This window comes from Balaenoptera acutorostrata, chromosome 1 (genome assembly GCF_949987535.1).
Source record: "Balaenoptera acutorostrata chromosome 1, mBalAcu1.1, whole genome shotgun sequence".
Lineage (NCBI taxonomy): Eukaryota > Metazoa > Chordata > Mammalia > Artiodactyla > Balaenopteridae > Balaenoptera > Balaenoptera acutorostrata.
The window spans coordinates 144,270,423-144,287,089 of record NC_080064.1 but is presented as its reverse complement, the minus strand read 5'-3'; the positions used below and the strand labels follow the sequence as shown (position 1 = coordinate 144,287,089).

The 16,667-nt window shown below is 40.5% G+C and overlaps 1 protein-coding gene across 2 annotated transcripts in view; it reads right to left on the bottom strand.

Annotated features, from left to right (window-relative positions):
- RGL1 (ral guanine nucleotide dissociation stimulator like 1) overlaps positions 1-16,667 on the bottom strand; it is a 297,244-nt gene that overhangs the window by 184,550 nt on the left and 96,027 nt on the right. For both annotated transcript variants that reach the window (XM_057547488.1, XM_057547498.1), the window contains exon 2: positions 1,116-1,279. In XM_057547488.1, the coding sequence (XP_057403471.1) occupies positions 1,116-1,247 (132 nt within the window). In that variant the 5' untranslated portion in view covers positions 1,248-1,279. The remainder of the gene's footprint in view (positions 1-1,115; positions 1,280-16,667) is intronic.

The following is a 16,667-nucleotide window of genomic DNA, read 5'->3' as shown; positions in this document are numbered from 1 at the left end:
GGAATAAAATTGGGTGCCAGGACTAGGGTGAGGCAAGCAAGTCATTCTAGCATGTGAAACATCAGGACTCATTAACTTTCAAGTTTGTGCAAGTGCAGGACACAAACCTAAGAGTGAGCGTCTCCTTAAATTTTGTACCCTCAGCACCTCCCTTATCTGACCCTAGTCTTGGCCCTGTTAGGTAAGATACACAAAGACTTCAAGAGCTCTCTGCAGAGTTTTATTGCTTAAAAAAAAAAATCAGGTAACCAAAAAAAAAAAAAAAAAAAAAATCAGTTGTGCAAGTATTTCCATAGGAAGTGTTTACAATTTCTTTGGCTGGATTTCACACGTTTAAGACTGTAGTTGTTATGTTAGTTTCTTAGATTGGAATTGTCACAACATGCAGGTATTAAAGATTTGGACACCAAACACAAGTGCTCTGAGGACTTGGTACAATGATTTCTCATGAGATTCCTTTTCTCTTTACAGAATAACCAACAGAAAGACATGTGACTAAGCTTGGCAGTGATCCCCTCACTCCCATGGCTTTGCATCTTGAGCAGAGAAATGTGAGAATGAGGAGAGGGTAGAGACCAGTTCTGAGTAGTTCCTGCTGACTTGGTTCCTGTCCTGTTTCCAAACGTAGTTCTCCAAACTTCCCATCAATTCTGTGAGCCTCCCAATATCCTCCAATAATTTCCCATTTTCTTTAAATTAGTCAGAGTCAATTTCTGTTGCTTGCAACCGAAGAGCCCTAACTGATACTTAGCCTCGTGCTGTCAAGGAATGAATTTATATAACTCCACATGTGTTAGTCGATCCTTAGGAATCAACTTTCTCACCACGATTTGATTTCCCATTTAGGTTTGGTAGGATTCTACAAGGACAATGTCTACTTGTCTATTTTAAGCCCTATCGGTCAGGACTAACTCCCTTGGCTGAATTACTGTGGAGCATTATTAATGTCCAAGGGACACACCCCTGACTTCTTATTCTCCAACTGTAGTTGTGCCTATGGCCCCCGAATAAAAAATTGTCAAGCTGGCCTATGATAATGGCTACACTAAGAATGACAGTTTCAAGTCTAAGAAAATCCATCATTGCGCCAACTGTGTCACTTAGAGTTGTCTTACCTCCTCTGTCTTTAAAACTTCCCATATCCGAGCGTGATCTTCCACCAGCCAGTGTCCTGCGCTTTCTACCTTGGTGGAAAGTTTGAGTTTAGACACCACATGAGCAGGCTCTGCCACGGGCTTCCCCTCCATCTTGAAAGAGCCAGGCAGGAGGCATTACGGATCTGTTTGGAAGAATAAAGTGGGATCCAGGTTAAGACACTGAGTAACATAAAAAGAGATAGGAAAGCAAACTATCACGCTTGATTTGTGGATAATGAGACCATCAACAACAGCATCACAACAGGCAACAACTTTTATGGCCACTTTTTATGTTTTAGATATTCATGATTGGTATTTTAATTCAGGATTCTGGAGGCAGGGATGCATTCTGATAATGGACGAAGTGATAAAAATTGTAAAGCAAAGTAAAAAGCATCCTCTGCCTGTTCTATCTGCTTGTCACTTTGCTCTAGCCAATCAGTAGGAGAAATGGAAATGGGTGGATGTAAGACAAGCCTGAGCGATGTTTTCGTATTTCCATGCCATGCAGTACATGTGGAAGAAGCACTGGCTCTGGTGTCAGGAGTTTTACTCTTCAAACATCTATTAAACACTTATTTATTCGAGGCTCCATGCAAGGCATACACAAATAATTTGGTAGTTTGGTCCTTCACCTTAAAAAGCTTACTGTCTCAGGGCAGAAAGTGCTGTAAACAAGCAATCACAACACAGTGTATTACAGCATAATGTGTGAAACGCCACAGTAATCATGTTTCCAAACTGCAGTGGAAGCACAGAGGAAGGTTCTCTTCAATATTTATTGGCTGTGTTACTTTCCTGAGCCTCCGTTTCATCAGCAGTTGCTGCAGAGACAGTATCTAAAAACTGATAACAATGCTATAAAGTCTACTTCCTTGACATCATTCTACCTGCCATTGGCTTGTTCAGAATCACGTCATGCCTGCCCAGCACCATACTGCCCTAAGGAATCTCCTTACCTCCATTCACGTCCCCTGGGTATATCCTTCTCAGGGTAATTTTTCTAAAAAGCAAATCTGATAATGATGTTCCACCTACCAAAAACTTTGCCCAGAGAATGAAGTCCAAACTCCTTAACACAGCATCCAAGGCCTCCTCTGCCTCCCTTCTCCTGCCATGCCCGGCTGCCTCCTCTGCCATTCTGTTTCAGTCCTTTGAAAGTGCTTATGGGGCTTCCGTGGTGGCGCAGTGGATGGGAATCCACCTGCCAATGCAGGGGACACAGGTTCGAGCCCTGGTCCGGGAAGATCCCACATTCCACGGAGCAACTGAGCCCAAGTGCTACAACTACTGAGCCGACACTCTAGATCCCGTGAGTCACAACTACTGAGCCCACGTGCCACAACTACTGAAGCCCGGGCGCCTAGAGCCCATGCTCTACAACGGGAGAGGCCACCACAGTGAGAGGCCTGCACACCGCAATGAGGAGTGGCCCCTGCTCAACGCAACTAGGGAGAGCCCACGCGCAGCAGCAAAGACCCAACACAGCCAAAAATAAATAAATAAAATAAATAAATGTATTAAAAAAAAAAAAAAAGAAAGTGCTTATGGATCTCAGATACATCTAGGATCTTTAAGCCTTTGTTTGTGTCACCTCCCCTCCACCCACCACGCCAAGAGAATAAAGGCCCCTCCTTCTTTGTTAGTCTCTATATATACTCTGGACAGATCTCTATCATGTCACCTAAAACACTTTATTATAATTATTCGTTTTCAACTTTATTTCTACTTTCTGGTCTTTCAAGCATCTTAACACTAGAGATGATGTCATGTACAGAGTAAGTACTAAATGAATGTTTGATGGATTAGTTAATTCAGTAATCATGAGACTCCAGTAAAAATAAGGCAGCAGATCTAATATATTCAAATAACAGATTAAAAGTCGAATTATTCCTTCTCTTCAACTTTTTTTGACTTAGTGGGCTGTAAGCTCTTCATAAGAAAGGGTCAAGTCTAACATTCATCCTGCACCCCCAGGCAGCTAATTCTGCAAGCAGCGATTGCTCATTAGTTAACAACAGAGTAGTTTTCTTGGAAATGTCTTCAAGGAACTGAGCATGTCTGCAAAAAGCAGGTCTTATGCTCACATAACCTACTGCCCAAATAAAAGTAAATGGAAATCGGCGTTGAGAAGCTGGGCAGGGGTGATAGGTCAGAAGATTCGAGAGAAGGGTCTTCTGCAGCCAAGATACTTCTCTGCCTCACATGCTCCATCTGTAAGCCATGGAGAGCAAGCAGTCTGGTGGCAGACAGCAATGATGAGGAAACTGTTAACCAAAACCATTGTGAAGTACTTAGAAGCATGGTGCACGTAATACACTCTCCTAGGAACCAGGAAACAGAACCTTTATCATTAATGCACAAAGTTCTTCTGAGTGGACATAAATGATGCTGACACATACATGCAAGGAAATAAACAGAGGAGAGTCATGTAGAGGTTTCAGTCCAAAAAAAGGAAATTAAAATAAACAGGCAAAATGGAAACAGGCCAAATTAGTAGGGAAGGAAATTCCATTGTTGTTATTGGAGATAATACTGTAAACCACAAATAATAAATCAAAACAAAGTGGAAAAACTACATAACATGGTTTTGGCTGTATCCTCTGTATATCATGGAGACGTAGCTGGATAAAATAGACAAACTGCAGCATCTCAGGGTGGACAATGGAACATGTGTAAATGTAATATAGCCCAGTGACCCCTTGGCTCTTCCTCTACTGTCTGCCCACAGCTGCTTTCTCATCTCCACGGTGTGGGTGAAAGTTGGCAAATTTTCAGTGTTAGAGACTGAACTCTACTGTGTCGACTTCCTACAGATTGTTCCTTACCCTGTTTGGGAGAAGATGCAATTCTGAGTTTTAAACCATTCCAAAGTACTTGGGAACTTGGGACGGATGCAGAGAGGCAGCCAGCTCTTATGAGGCTCTTCAGGCATTTTGAGATCTTCCACCCTACCTGAGACTTGACGCCTTTTCACCCATATTCAGTACCTTTCCTCACTCACACACACAAAATGACCATATGCATATTATTGAGCTCCCATTGCACCCCAGTCACTGGGCTAGGTATCTTCCACATTATGTCAAGTCCATATGATAATGCTTCAAGGTAAATGTCACAGTTTTACAGCGATGAAAAATTTGACTCAGAGAGATTAAGTAACTGCTAGAAAGTTGTAGGGTTCCCAAGTTCACGCTCTCTCTCCTAGGTCAGTTCAGAAGGCTTTCAACCCCTACCCTTTATCTCATCACTGGTGGAATGAGACCTCCTTCTCATGCCCCTTCCCCCATGGACTAAAGTGTCACTGTCTTAGGTAACTGGCATAACAGTGCCCCTTGAGAGATGGTCACATCTGATGAATCATAGGTAAGAGTGAGGTAGATAGAGGGAGGGAAATTTCATGAAAAAAATGGTTCATTCCTTTTCCTCTTTACTCCCATCTTAACTTCTGACCAGGGCAGGCTTTATGGGTGTGACCTGCACAATCACACATGGCCTTTGCTAAGAAGGGCCCTAGGCATGGTTGAATGCTCTGCTGTCACTGTCTTAAAATTCCTAATATTTCAACAAGGGCACCCTGCATTTTCATTTTGCTCTGGGCCCCAAAATTATATAGCCAGTCCTGCTGCTGGCCCATGCATTATAGGTTTCATTATACCTTCATGCATTATAGGTTTCTTATTTTCCTAAAATGAGCTAGAAGCCTATATAGTGGAGCCATTTTTTTGGTAGAATTAAAACATGAGGCATATGTCGACCTTCTTCTACCTCTGATAGGCTGCATGCCTTAAAGCTGAACTACTGCATTCTTTCTTAAAGCACACGGTCAAGGTTTACGAGCCAACTTCCATGCAAATATGAGCCCACTCAACAGATAAGTAATCACTGTAAACCTAAAAGGCAAAATCTTCAACTCTACTTAATAATTAGTCTAAAATATCATAGTCCTTATAAGTTCTTTGGGAAATCAGTTTTGAAGAACTGTCATCCTAAAACACCTGATAACCAAAGCAGAAATTTTTTTAACCACAGAATGATGAGGACATCCTTAAGTTGGAGGTGGGGTGTAGAAAGGAACTGTATGTCTATAAAGGCAAATATCTGATCAGAGAACACAAAAGCAAAGTTTTGCTCAAAAATTTAAAAAGAAGTTGCTTGAGAGCTGTTTTTTGTTTTTTGGATTTTTTCTAATTGTAAAAGCGTTGTGATTATACATTGTCTCTACTGCCTGAAACAGAGAAGTCAGATAAGAACAGGGAAGACAAGTCTGGTGAAATAGAAGAAAGATGCTTTCACTTGACACTGAGAAACAATTTGCAGATGAGAAAAGCCATGTAAAGATTTTTGAGGTCACTGCATTCAAGTCCTAGAGCCCTAACATTCCCACCAAAGCTGAAAGGTTTTGCTTTATTTTGTTTTTTAAGTTAGGTTAAATCCAAAGACCATTCTAGTCAATATTTATAAATCCTACTTGTCTTATGAGAAATTGATAGCTGTTAGAAATTTGTGAAAATAATAATATATGATTATATAAGTAATCAAAAAATTATATGATTATTATCAATGTGAAAGTATGTATTTCCTTAAAATTTTTAATTTCTTTAAAGTTTGTGCTTTTAAGATGTGCATTTTCTTTTTAAGATATTTACTACATTTTGCTTATGATGTAAAATACATAATAACATTTCTCCCATTACTTCAAAAATAATCATTGATTGGAGGTCATAACATTTTCTATGGTGATGACAAAAGACATGGTTGAGAGCTTCATATCCTAAATGATCATTAAGTACCAAAAGTAAATAATCAACTTCTCAGGGGCTAATCTTAAAAACATAAGTATTAAGTGACAATCTAAGAACATAAAAATTTGCCATTACTAGTGTCTGTTCCTGCGATTTGATAAATATTATCCATAACGCCCATGAATAATATTTTTGAAGCATGGTTTTAAAAGTAAGTGCTAGGGGCTTCCCTGGTGGCGCAGTGGTTGAGAATCTGCCTGCTAATGCAGGGGACACGAGTTCAAGCCCTAGTCTGGGAAGATCCCACATGCCACGGAGCAGCTGGGCCCGTGAGCCACAACTGCTGAGCCTGCGCGTCTGGAGCCTGTGCCCCACAACGGGAGGGGCCGCGATAGTGAAAGGCCCGCGCACCGCGATGAAGAGCGGTCTCCGCACCGCGATGAAGAGTGGCCGCCGCTTGCCGCAACTAGAGAAAGCCCTCGCACGAACCGAAGACCCAACACAGCCAAAAATAAATAAATAAATAAAAAAATAAAAAATAAAAAAAATAAATAAAGTAACTATTAAAAAAAAAAAAAAAAGTAAGTGCTAGGGCACAATTTCACTGAATTCTGTTATTTATTTTATTAATCCCCATGCTGGACTTTGATAAATCAATCAGTACTTTATTAAATTTGACTTTCCTTCTATGATAGTAAATAATGTAGGAGACATCCCTCTAAATCATTATCTTTTTTCTCCTACCTCTCCTCTTTACATATTTTTGGAAGGAAAAAAAGTGTTTAATTTTCAGAACGTTACTGGAATGGTGTGGTGTTTCTTGTCTTTATCTATTAGGTCCATGCTTTTCTTCAGCCCTTGCAGATTCCATCATTCGTATTAATAATACAGTATTTCTGCTTTATTCCCTTTATACACATAAACTCTTGCTTCTGCCTGAAGAAATCCTTTGATTTTTTTAACTCAACTCAGATTTCTTCTAATCTTGAAAAAGCCTGGCATTGCCCTGTCCCGGTCTCTTCCAGGATCACTTGTCTTTCTGCCATTTCTTTCCTCCTACCCTCTCTCTACCTCATTCTTCTTCCTAATGAGCTGAGGTCCTGTCCAGATAAGACAGGTTTGTTTATCTTTATCTCCTATTATCTACAACTCTTCCACCTAAAAAGTCTATCTATCAAGAAGAGTCTTTGCATCTTGGTTTTACTCAAAGGTTTAGAATAGCATCATACAAAGAGCAGTGAAATTCCAGTCAGGAGACCTGGGTTCAAATCATGTGGCCATAATAATTTCTCTATGTAAGCCTTGAGCAAACCATTTCACTCTTCAGCCTCAGTTTCCCCCTCTTTAAAATAAGTAGATAAACTACAAGGCTGCTGAGACCCCTTACAGGGATAAAACACTCACCTCCCCCCAAATGTAGAAAGAAAAATAGGCATTGAATTTTTTTTCCAGTAGAGCTGAGGGATCTACACTACTAAACAAAACAGCAAAAGGCTGTGATTTCTGTGGGTCACTCACATATTGTATTTATTACCATATCATGCATGCATTCACTATTCGGAAGCCAAACAAACAGCATGAATAGCCCCTTGGAATTGATAGATATAACCTCTGAGTTTTGACTATTCAGGAACAACCCCAAATTTTCAGTCATGTAGTCAATTGTAAGTTTGCTGAGGCTTTGTAAAGTTGGTGTTTAGGGGTGCTCACCGATCCTTAGCATCCAAATCTAAGGATGGTTGGGTGGTAGATTTCTCTAATCATGATTGCTATTGCAGTGTTTACAAATTGGGGGATCCAAGAAGGTATTAAGATGTAGCCTCCCCAATTGTGGGAGTGCGTCACAGTGGTCTCACCAGTGTATTCCATCTGAAAAGAGAGAAAGAAGCAGCTGTCTGGAAGCAAGGGATTCCTGTGGGGAAATGGAGACTGGGACACAGACAGATAATCAGACAGAAAGAACTCCAGGAAGCCATGACATAGAGAGAGATTTCTAGGTCTGGGAAAGGGGGCATGTCAAGTCATCTTACAGCAATATTAAAGTTATTTGTGTTTGAAGTGACAGCATATGTCCATGTATGAGAAGGTAAACAGATCTTCATTACCTCTTCCTCTTTGGAATCTCAACAGCATTCTAGTCTGTATAAGGCAATTCACATATTCTGCATGTTGCTTTCTTTTGCTTTCCTCAGCTCTGGTCTCCCCCGCTGGACTGCCGGCTCTTTGAGAGCAAGACTGGACATAAATTTATTATACTGCTTCAATTTTTTTAAAAAGCTCAGTCACTCTTTTTTTTAAATCTTCATTTTATTTTCTTTCCATTAAAAAAAAATTCACTGGAGTCCGAGATAACACATTTACCATTACGATGTATTTTGGAACAAATGTCAATCACCGGGCAACCATTTCCAAAGGAATTTTAATTATGTACTGTCTCACTGAACACTGAGCAAAGTTGCACAATAGTCTGTGGAGTTAGAAGTGACTTTCTCTGAAAGCAACTGTCTCCCGTTAAAAGTAGAAAATTAAAGAAGTGCAAGGCATTCCATTCCTTCTTCATTCAAGTTGATACTTTTTTAAAGGGTGATCCAACTGCACTTCAGACTTTGTGTACTTTTCCCCCCTCACTGATAGTATTTGGCAGAAGTTTTTAATAATAATTAAAAAAAAAAAAAAGAAAGAAAGAAAAACCCAGACTGAGTTTCTACTACCCTTGTGAACCTCCCTGGAGAAATGCTGCTCTTTGCTCAGCAATTCCTGCTTGAAACAGAGAGCCAACACAAGGAAAACAGCTGGGCTCTCTTCCTGGTCTCCATTCAGAGCGGCCAGTCTGGAAACAAATCTGCAAAGACAGACGTGGGGGAGGGAGAGGACACCTAAACAGAATAGAGGCTGAGATCACGAAGAATCCTTCGGTGTTCTAAGAGAGATAGAATTCTAAGGGACTGACTCTTTTATGGCCTGCATTTTTATTATAATAAAAAGCTTAGCGATTATGTTGTTTGAAAACTTAAAATGAGATGAAACTGTAGATCACGTGACTGTCCCAGGCTCAATGTTTCACAGTTCTGTGGACTCCAGCTTTAACTGGCTGGATGAGGGCAAAAGACAAAAACCACTAGGGGAGCATCACCCAGTTCACTAGTCCCAGGCTAATTTTTATCTTCCAGCTGAAGACAGTTGAGCTGATTCAGGTCAGAGCCATCTTTTAAGTCCCAACGATAACAACAGCAATCCCCCTCACCTCCACCCCAGTGAATTCAGCATTCACCGTGCCAGGCACTGGACCTGCACTTCACAAGCACCACTTCCTCCTCAGAACAGCCTCAGGAGAAGCTCAGATCAAGAGAGATGAAGGAACCAGTCCTGGAGTTTCTCTCAAGCCATCCTGACCCCGGAGCTGTGCCCTCACCACTGCACTACACTGCTACTACCCCTTAATAGTCAATGCTCCACTTACGACACGACACCATGTAAATGCTGAAAAATCTGAATTCCCAGGAATCTAAGCTCTTGAAAAGATTCAGAAGAGGGCTTCTCATGGGAGGAATGTGAATTTTTTTAAATGTTGGGTTCAGGGAAGGAAATCTGTTGGGTTTATCAGTTAATGCACAAAATCATTTAACTTCCCAATAGATTGGCCTTTCCACATCTCAGGTTAAAGAGCAGTCTGTTCTCAGTCTTTTACTTTACTGAAAACAGAAGTCTAATCTATTTAATTACAGTCTCTTTTACTAGGCCATAGGATAATGGCAGGTCCCAGTGAGGGGAAATCTCTTTCAAGAAAACACTTCCGGGAGAGGCGTCTACAGTGAGCTGGCACTAGACCAATCCTTATCCTCTTTCGCAGTCTCTAAGCAGCAAGGACACCATGAGTTTTACATATAACATGTATTCTTAATTACCATTCCTCTTTCGTTAGATCAGATAGCACCTTGCCCCACTCTGATTAGTTTCACATAGTAATGATTAAATCCAGTTACTCCTGCTGAACACCCCAGACACCAGTTTGCTAGACTAAGTGCAGGAAGCTTTATATTCAGAGCAGTATCTTCATTTCCATCTAACTGTGTTGTTCCTTCCTTGATCTTGACCTCTGAAATAGAAACAAATGCCCATACATGGTGCTAAGGCCAAAAGAAGGAGCCCAATATTCATCCAGCATGGGGGAGGGAGGGATCTGTGTACCTTGTGTCAGGATGACTTTTACCACTGGCTCACATTTTTTACTTTCTTCTCAGCTTTTTTGGCCTGCACCCGTGATGTAACAGGACGGACCTAACCCATGTGGTCAAAAACTCAATGACTCCAATGAACACAGGAACACTAAGAGACAATGAAACAAGAAGGAGAAACCACTAGAGAGGCTGCTTCCCGACTCTGACACTTGCACAGACCTTGTGGGCTTATCCCTGGGTGACCTGTGCACCCAGAGCGAACACAACAGAAAGTCAAAACCATATCTTGCGGAATTGGACACAACCTTCCCAAAGGCTGGCACGCTGTAGCACAATGACATTTTCATCAGTAAATGCAGTTACGGTGGCCATGTTCCACGTGTATTGGAAAAGATGCAATCGTTATTTTTGAATGATTTTCAATATTTCCGATTGTCTCAAAGTCTTTCAGTGAACTTTATAAAGACACTCCAACTTCTTTTATTTCTTCTATGCTTTTTTTTTTGTTTCACATCAAGCTCTATGAGGGTGTATCATAGAGGATGCATCCTGCATTCATGTGTATATTAGATGAGAGGAAGCTTTTGAATTTACCCTCCATAGGCCACGAAGGATAGAACTCTCACATTACTTTGGATTGAACCAAAAGATCTTAAGCCAAAATGAGGCCACTGAAAACCGAATTCTACTCTCAAATCTCAAACAGGTTTCCAAAGCATATTGGAAAACTGCTTTGCATAGCAACAGAGTCAGGAATGTTTTCAGCTCAGCCTGGAGGGTTGGACCGTGCTGGGATATATGAAATAGTTACTGACTTAGAACCTACTTTTTGTTTAAGAATGCAAATATTCCTAGCAGGGCCAAGCCTGGATTTCTCATTAGGCCTTCAGAAAGCAGCAGCCATCCGTCACAGTCTTTTCAAAGGCTGCATTAAATGGCTTGTGTACATCTGCAGGGTTTCTGTGTTTGATCCTAGATTATGTTTTCACTAAGGTTAAGGGTTAGAGTTTTGACAGATGTGGCTGTAGTCTAACTGGCCCACGTTATCTGCCCCTTTTCCACACACACATACAGTATGCGATAGCCAAGTTTGTGAAATGTCTCAACTTTGATACCAGCAAATGAGGGGTGGATGGAATGTGGGCTTGAATACTTAGTTAGGTTTTGGTTTTAGTTTCAGAGTCAGTATGAAATCCAGTGCGGCATCTGTCTGAGGGGAAATAGGATTATGTCATTCTGTCACTGTTTCATTCCAACTAGGTTGCAGTTTCTTTTCTCTTTCTTTTATTTTTTCCCTCCTCTAACTTTTGCAGGACTTTCCACTTTCTCCATTTTTTTTCATTGCCACAGCTTGACCTTGCTATTTCCAATAAACCAAAGTGGAAACTGAATGAGAGTGTGTCTCGGATTGAGACCTCTTAGTGCGAATAGCTATTGTGCAAATATACGATTTAGCATCCCTGGCTTCCTCATTGAGGAGGTCAGTGGGCCAATGTGACTTAACTGCAACAAGATGGCAAACTTCCAGGGACATGACAGTGATGCTGCTTAACCTAAATTAAGTTACCAGCACCACGCTATGCACAGGAGGGTTGCACAAGTCCCTAACATTCTACTTATTCAGTCTAATCATTGTGCCAGGTGTGTATGAGGCAGGGAGAAATAAAGATAAATAAGCACGTGTCCTCCTTTAATCAGCCTACCTGCTGGGAGTTCTTAATCTGAACCACTGGGAAGTCCACAATTATTTGAAGAGAAAGAGAAATATTTCAAAATGATAGGATAAGTGTTAGAAGACAGATATGCACAAGGGCATTACGTTGAGAGCTCGGTGAGGAAAGTATGAAGCCCCCAGTCACTGAAGCTCTGAGAAGTTAAGTGAATCGCCCAAGGTCACATAGCAGAACGCAAATTTGAAAACAGATCTGTCTGATTCAGCACAAAGCTTCCCTTTCTGTTCTATAATGGCTTTTCACAATTTTCACAGAATTGTGGCTATGTTAATTTGGCTTTGTAACGTTAATGTTTAAAGAGAAACTCTTTGCACTCAGGTAGAAGAGGAAAGGCCAAGAGGGTTATCTGAAATCTGTGCTTCTTCCTTATCTACCAAAGCTGAGAGCCCGCTTCTTCCTACGGCCTTTCACATCCCACTCTGCCAGCTCCTCTCCAATCCTGGGTGCCTATCACCCTTCCCCAACCCTGCCCTTCCAGAGCTAAATAAACAATTATGCCACTATTGCTAAAAAGTGGCAGAAAACAGAAGCAAAAATTGACATTGTCAGTTCTCTCACTTCTTAGTCCCATATGGACATTTTTGCTACAAGAGTATGGTGATCTGAAAGCCTAATTATTTTTTAAGACTTTCTTTAAAACAATATATGGACCCTCTTACAGTACTCACTGACTTCTTCACTCTGTCTCTGGTCTGGGGGTTGATGAGTTTATGATTTACAGCTCAAGTGAATGCTGTGCTCAGGTTCATTGCTCCAATTTGATTATAGCTGACAGTGGTTCTGGATACCAGAGCGATTTTAATGATTATTAACTTCACTGTGGGCTGAAAAATGACTTAACACGCTAATGAAGCTTAAGCAGGCTCAGCGTCACAGCTTCTGTGCACTTTACTCCATTTCTCCACTTCAGTCGGGACACAAAGAAAGTGTGGGGGTTTATTTTTTTATCCTTTTGTGTGTCCTAAAAAGGAATTCCAGGCTAAGTTGCTTTGGACGTATAATATCATCCAGAGGATGAAATACCATGAAATCAGGTCCAAGTAGTTTTGAGGTCTTACCTGAGAAATAAGTGCATTGATTAAGTCAGCCTAGAAATCTGTCAACAGGCCGCCTGGGTGAAGGTGGATTAAATCTCTCTCCCTCTCTGTTTCCTTGCTGTAGACCTCCAGAGTTGTTTAGATTTACTCCAGTTCCTACTGGACCAATTAGTCAAAAATAAGTTCTGTATTCTCCCAATTAAAATCTGGCAACACTCACCTTTCATGTACAACAGGCTGTCCTGGCTGGTCTCACACAGCCAAAAAGGAACTTAAAATAGAAAGGCAGGACTCTCAGTACATTTGAGTAGCCCATGGGCAGTCACACCAGTTTTAATCGTAAGTGTCCCCAGTGCTTTAGTCTGAGCTCTTGAGCCAAACTAATACCCTCCCTCTCCTTTTCCATCATCTTGGGGAGACGAGGTAGTGGAATGAGCTAAAAACTCCTTAGCTGATCTTCTCTGCTGGGCCAAACCATGCAAGTACCATCCTCTGGGTCCAGTTTGGGACTTTTATGAGAGAACCTCTGTCTCTTGGTCTTAGCCAGTATTTAGGGAGTAAGTGCTATATATCATAGCCAAAGTTTGTGCCAGAATAGTTAAATCTTGCTTCATTTGAACTACAAGGAACTCCTAGGGCAATGCACTACAGATGTAAAGAAAGTTTGACAAATATTGCTCAGTGAGTAATGACTTGCATACCTATTCCAAGGGGGGGAAAAAAAAAGATCCAGAAAAAAGAAGGAGAAGAAAGGAAGGGTCAGTAAGACTTCCCCAAGGTGAAGAAAATCTATCACCTCTCTACTCCATAATACTGCAAACAGGCCTGACAATGGCTTTCATACCCCAGTGAGTCTAAAGTGGGTTGCACACCCCTGACTTGGTACCCAAGACTGTGCACTGGAATGCAGAGAAAAATTACAACTTTGATTTGTATGCTTATTTCAACTCATCTGTTTTATTTCTATTTGTTATATTTTATAGTACATATAAATGTTAGAATAATGGTGCATGTATACAATTTAAAGATAATTGTATGTATATTGGAGGACACTCCAAAAATTTGAACTGAGAAGAATATTCAACCAAAACACTTTCAAAATCACTGCTTTCCACAAATAAAGCACCCATGGTTCAAACTTTTTAACTCACTACAGAATCCTTCTCTTCCTCATGGATTTCCTGTATCCTCTAATGGCGAGATACAAACTTTATTTAGGTGATACAAACGAACTTTAACACGTCATGAAGTGGACAGTCTCCTGTCAGAGAACTACAAAATGAGGCAGAAGGCAAGAAACTTTTATAGGATAAAGAATAAGGAACAAGGAAGAGACAAATAGGAAATATCAGATAGTCAACCTTGTTTGTGGTGAGAAGGCCCAGAGTGGGCTTGGCGCGTTTGAGGACTGGCTGAGTGAGCACAGTCATACTACACTTTTGGTCAAGCAGAGCTTTGACAAGGATACAAAGTTATCTAAGTTTCAGTTTGATGACATGACCCCCCCAGGCAAGAGTGTCTCCATCTTGGGCCTAGAGATTTATTTCAACACCATCCACTCAGATACCCGAGCTAGCAATCTCAGACTCATCCTCAACTGGTCCCTGTTACTAAGCTCCTTTACCCAAGGGATCACAAAGTCCTGTTGATTACTTCTTTGAAGGCATCTCAGATCAGAGCCTTTTCTATATTCCAGCCACCACCTTGATACACACTTTCATTATCTCTCCGTTGAACTACTGCAGTAGCCAAGTTACTAGACTCTCTGCCCTTGACTCTTGCTAGTCATTCCCTATACAATCACCAGAGTAGCCTTTCTAAAAACCTTTAATTAGATCACTGGCCTCCTTAGGAACCTGCAATAGGAATGCACCATCACAGGATAGAGTTCAAGGTTCTTAACACAGTATGTCATGGTCTGACTATGTCCTGACCTACAAGTCATATACTCCTCTCTGCCGTGCTCCAATTCCCCAACTCTCTCACATTGCTGGACTTCTCACCGTTCTCCAAACAGTGCTTTCATGCCTTTGTTTATGGACTACTCCTACCCAAAATACTCTTCTTCCCCTCACCTTCTCTTTGTCTTTGTTAGAGCAGCTTAGCCTATGCCCTCCCTAATACAACAGCTATCACCTGCTTGAGCATATACACGCCTGGTACTGTAATACATTATCTCATAGCACCCTATTTTGATTCTCATTTGACATAAGGAGTAAGTAGCAGAGCCAGGATTCCAATCTATATCCGTGTGGTTCCAAAGCATATGACATTAACCACTGGGCATTAAATTTTAAAAGCAAATGCAAATGTCATCTCCTGGTGACAAACCCACTGGGGAGTTAATTGCTCTCCCCAAGTAAGTTGTTCCTATTTCTGTCACAGCATTTATAATACTGTGCTTTAGTTTGCATCGTAGTAGACTGTGAGCTCTTACAGGTCAAGGAGTATTTATACTCACCTTTATATGTAGGGTACCTAGGACACGCTGACACATACAAGATGGTCAGTAAATATTTGTTGAATAAATCAACTCACAGATGTTCTGTCCTTCCTTATTACTTATTTTTTTTCCTCAACTCACTATGTTCCATCCCATCTTTAATATAAATGCAAAGGTGTCAAGAATGCCTGACACAGTACCCGATACAGAAAAGGCTTTATACAGCAGAGAAATTGTCAACACCTTTATAAAGTTTCCTTACACTGACTCCAAAACCTTGCCTCAAAAACAGAGCAACTACTACACACAACAACAATTTTAATGAGATATAATTTACTTATCTCACCTTAAGTGTATATTCAATGGCTTTGGACAAATGTATTCACTCAGGCTATCAACACTAAATTAAAAATAATGAACATCACCCCAAAAGGTTATTTGCTCAGTCCTCTTCCCAGTTGATCTCACCCCATAACTGTATTCAGGGAGCCAGGGATCTGCTTTCTGTAAATACATGGGACATTCTTCTTTTCTAGAGTTTCATTACACTGAATATCATACAATACCTACACCTTTGTGTCTGAATTCTTTCACTTACCATACTTATTTTGAGATTGATCCATGTTGTCATGTCTTAGTAGTTCATTCATTTTTATTGCTGAATAGTATTCCATTGTTAAATATTTTATTTATACATTCACCTGTTGATGGACATTTGTGTTGTTCTCAGTTTGGATTCCATGAAATAAAAGTGAGAGGAGCATTTGTGAACAACTCTTTATGTGCACATATGCCTTCATTTCTCTTGGATAAATACCTAAGAGTGAATTGCTTGATCATATGGTAAATATATGCTTAACTTTATGAGAAACTGCTAAAACTCTTTTCCAAAGAGGCTGTAAAATTTTACATTCCCATCAGTAGTGTATGAGAGTGCCAGGTGCATCAACAGCTGGTGTTGTCGCTCATTTTAACTGTACCCACTCTAATGTTCTAATGGATGTGTAGTGATATCACGTTATGGTTTTAATTTTCATTTCCTTAATGATGAATGACAGTGAAGATCTTTTCATGAATATATTGGCTGTCTATCATCTTTGGCGAAGAGTTTGTTCAAATTTGTCCATTTTTGTGTAGACTTTTTATTGGTTCTTTTAGTGAGTCGTAAGAGGTTTTTTTTTTAATGTATTCTGGAAAGCCGTCCTTTGTCAGATATATATTGATAATATTTTCTCCCAGTCTGAGGCTTGCCTTTGCATTTGCATTTTCTTGCTGGTATATTATGAGGAACAGAAGTTTTAAATTTTAATGTAGCCAAATTCAAACATCTTATATTCATACTTTTGTGTCCTATCTAAGAAATTTTTGTCTACCTGAAGGTTACAAAGTTTATTC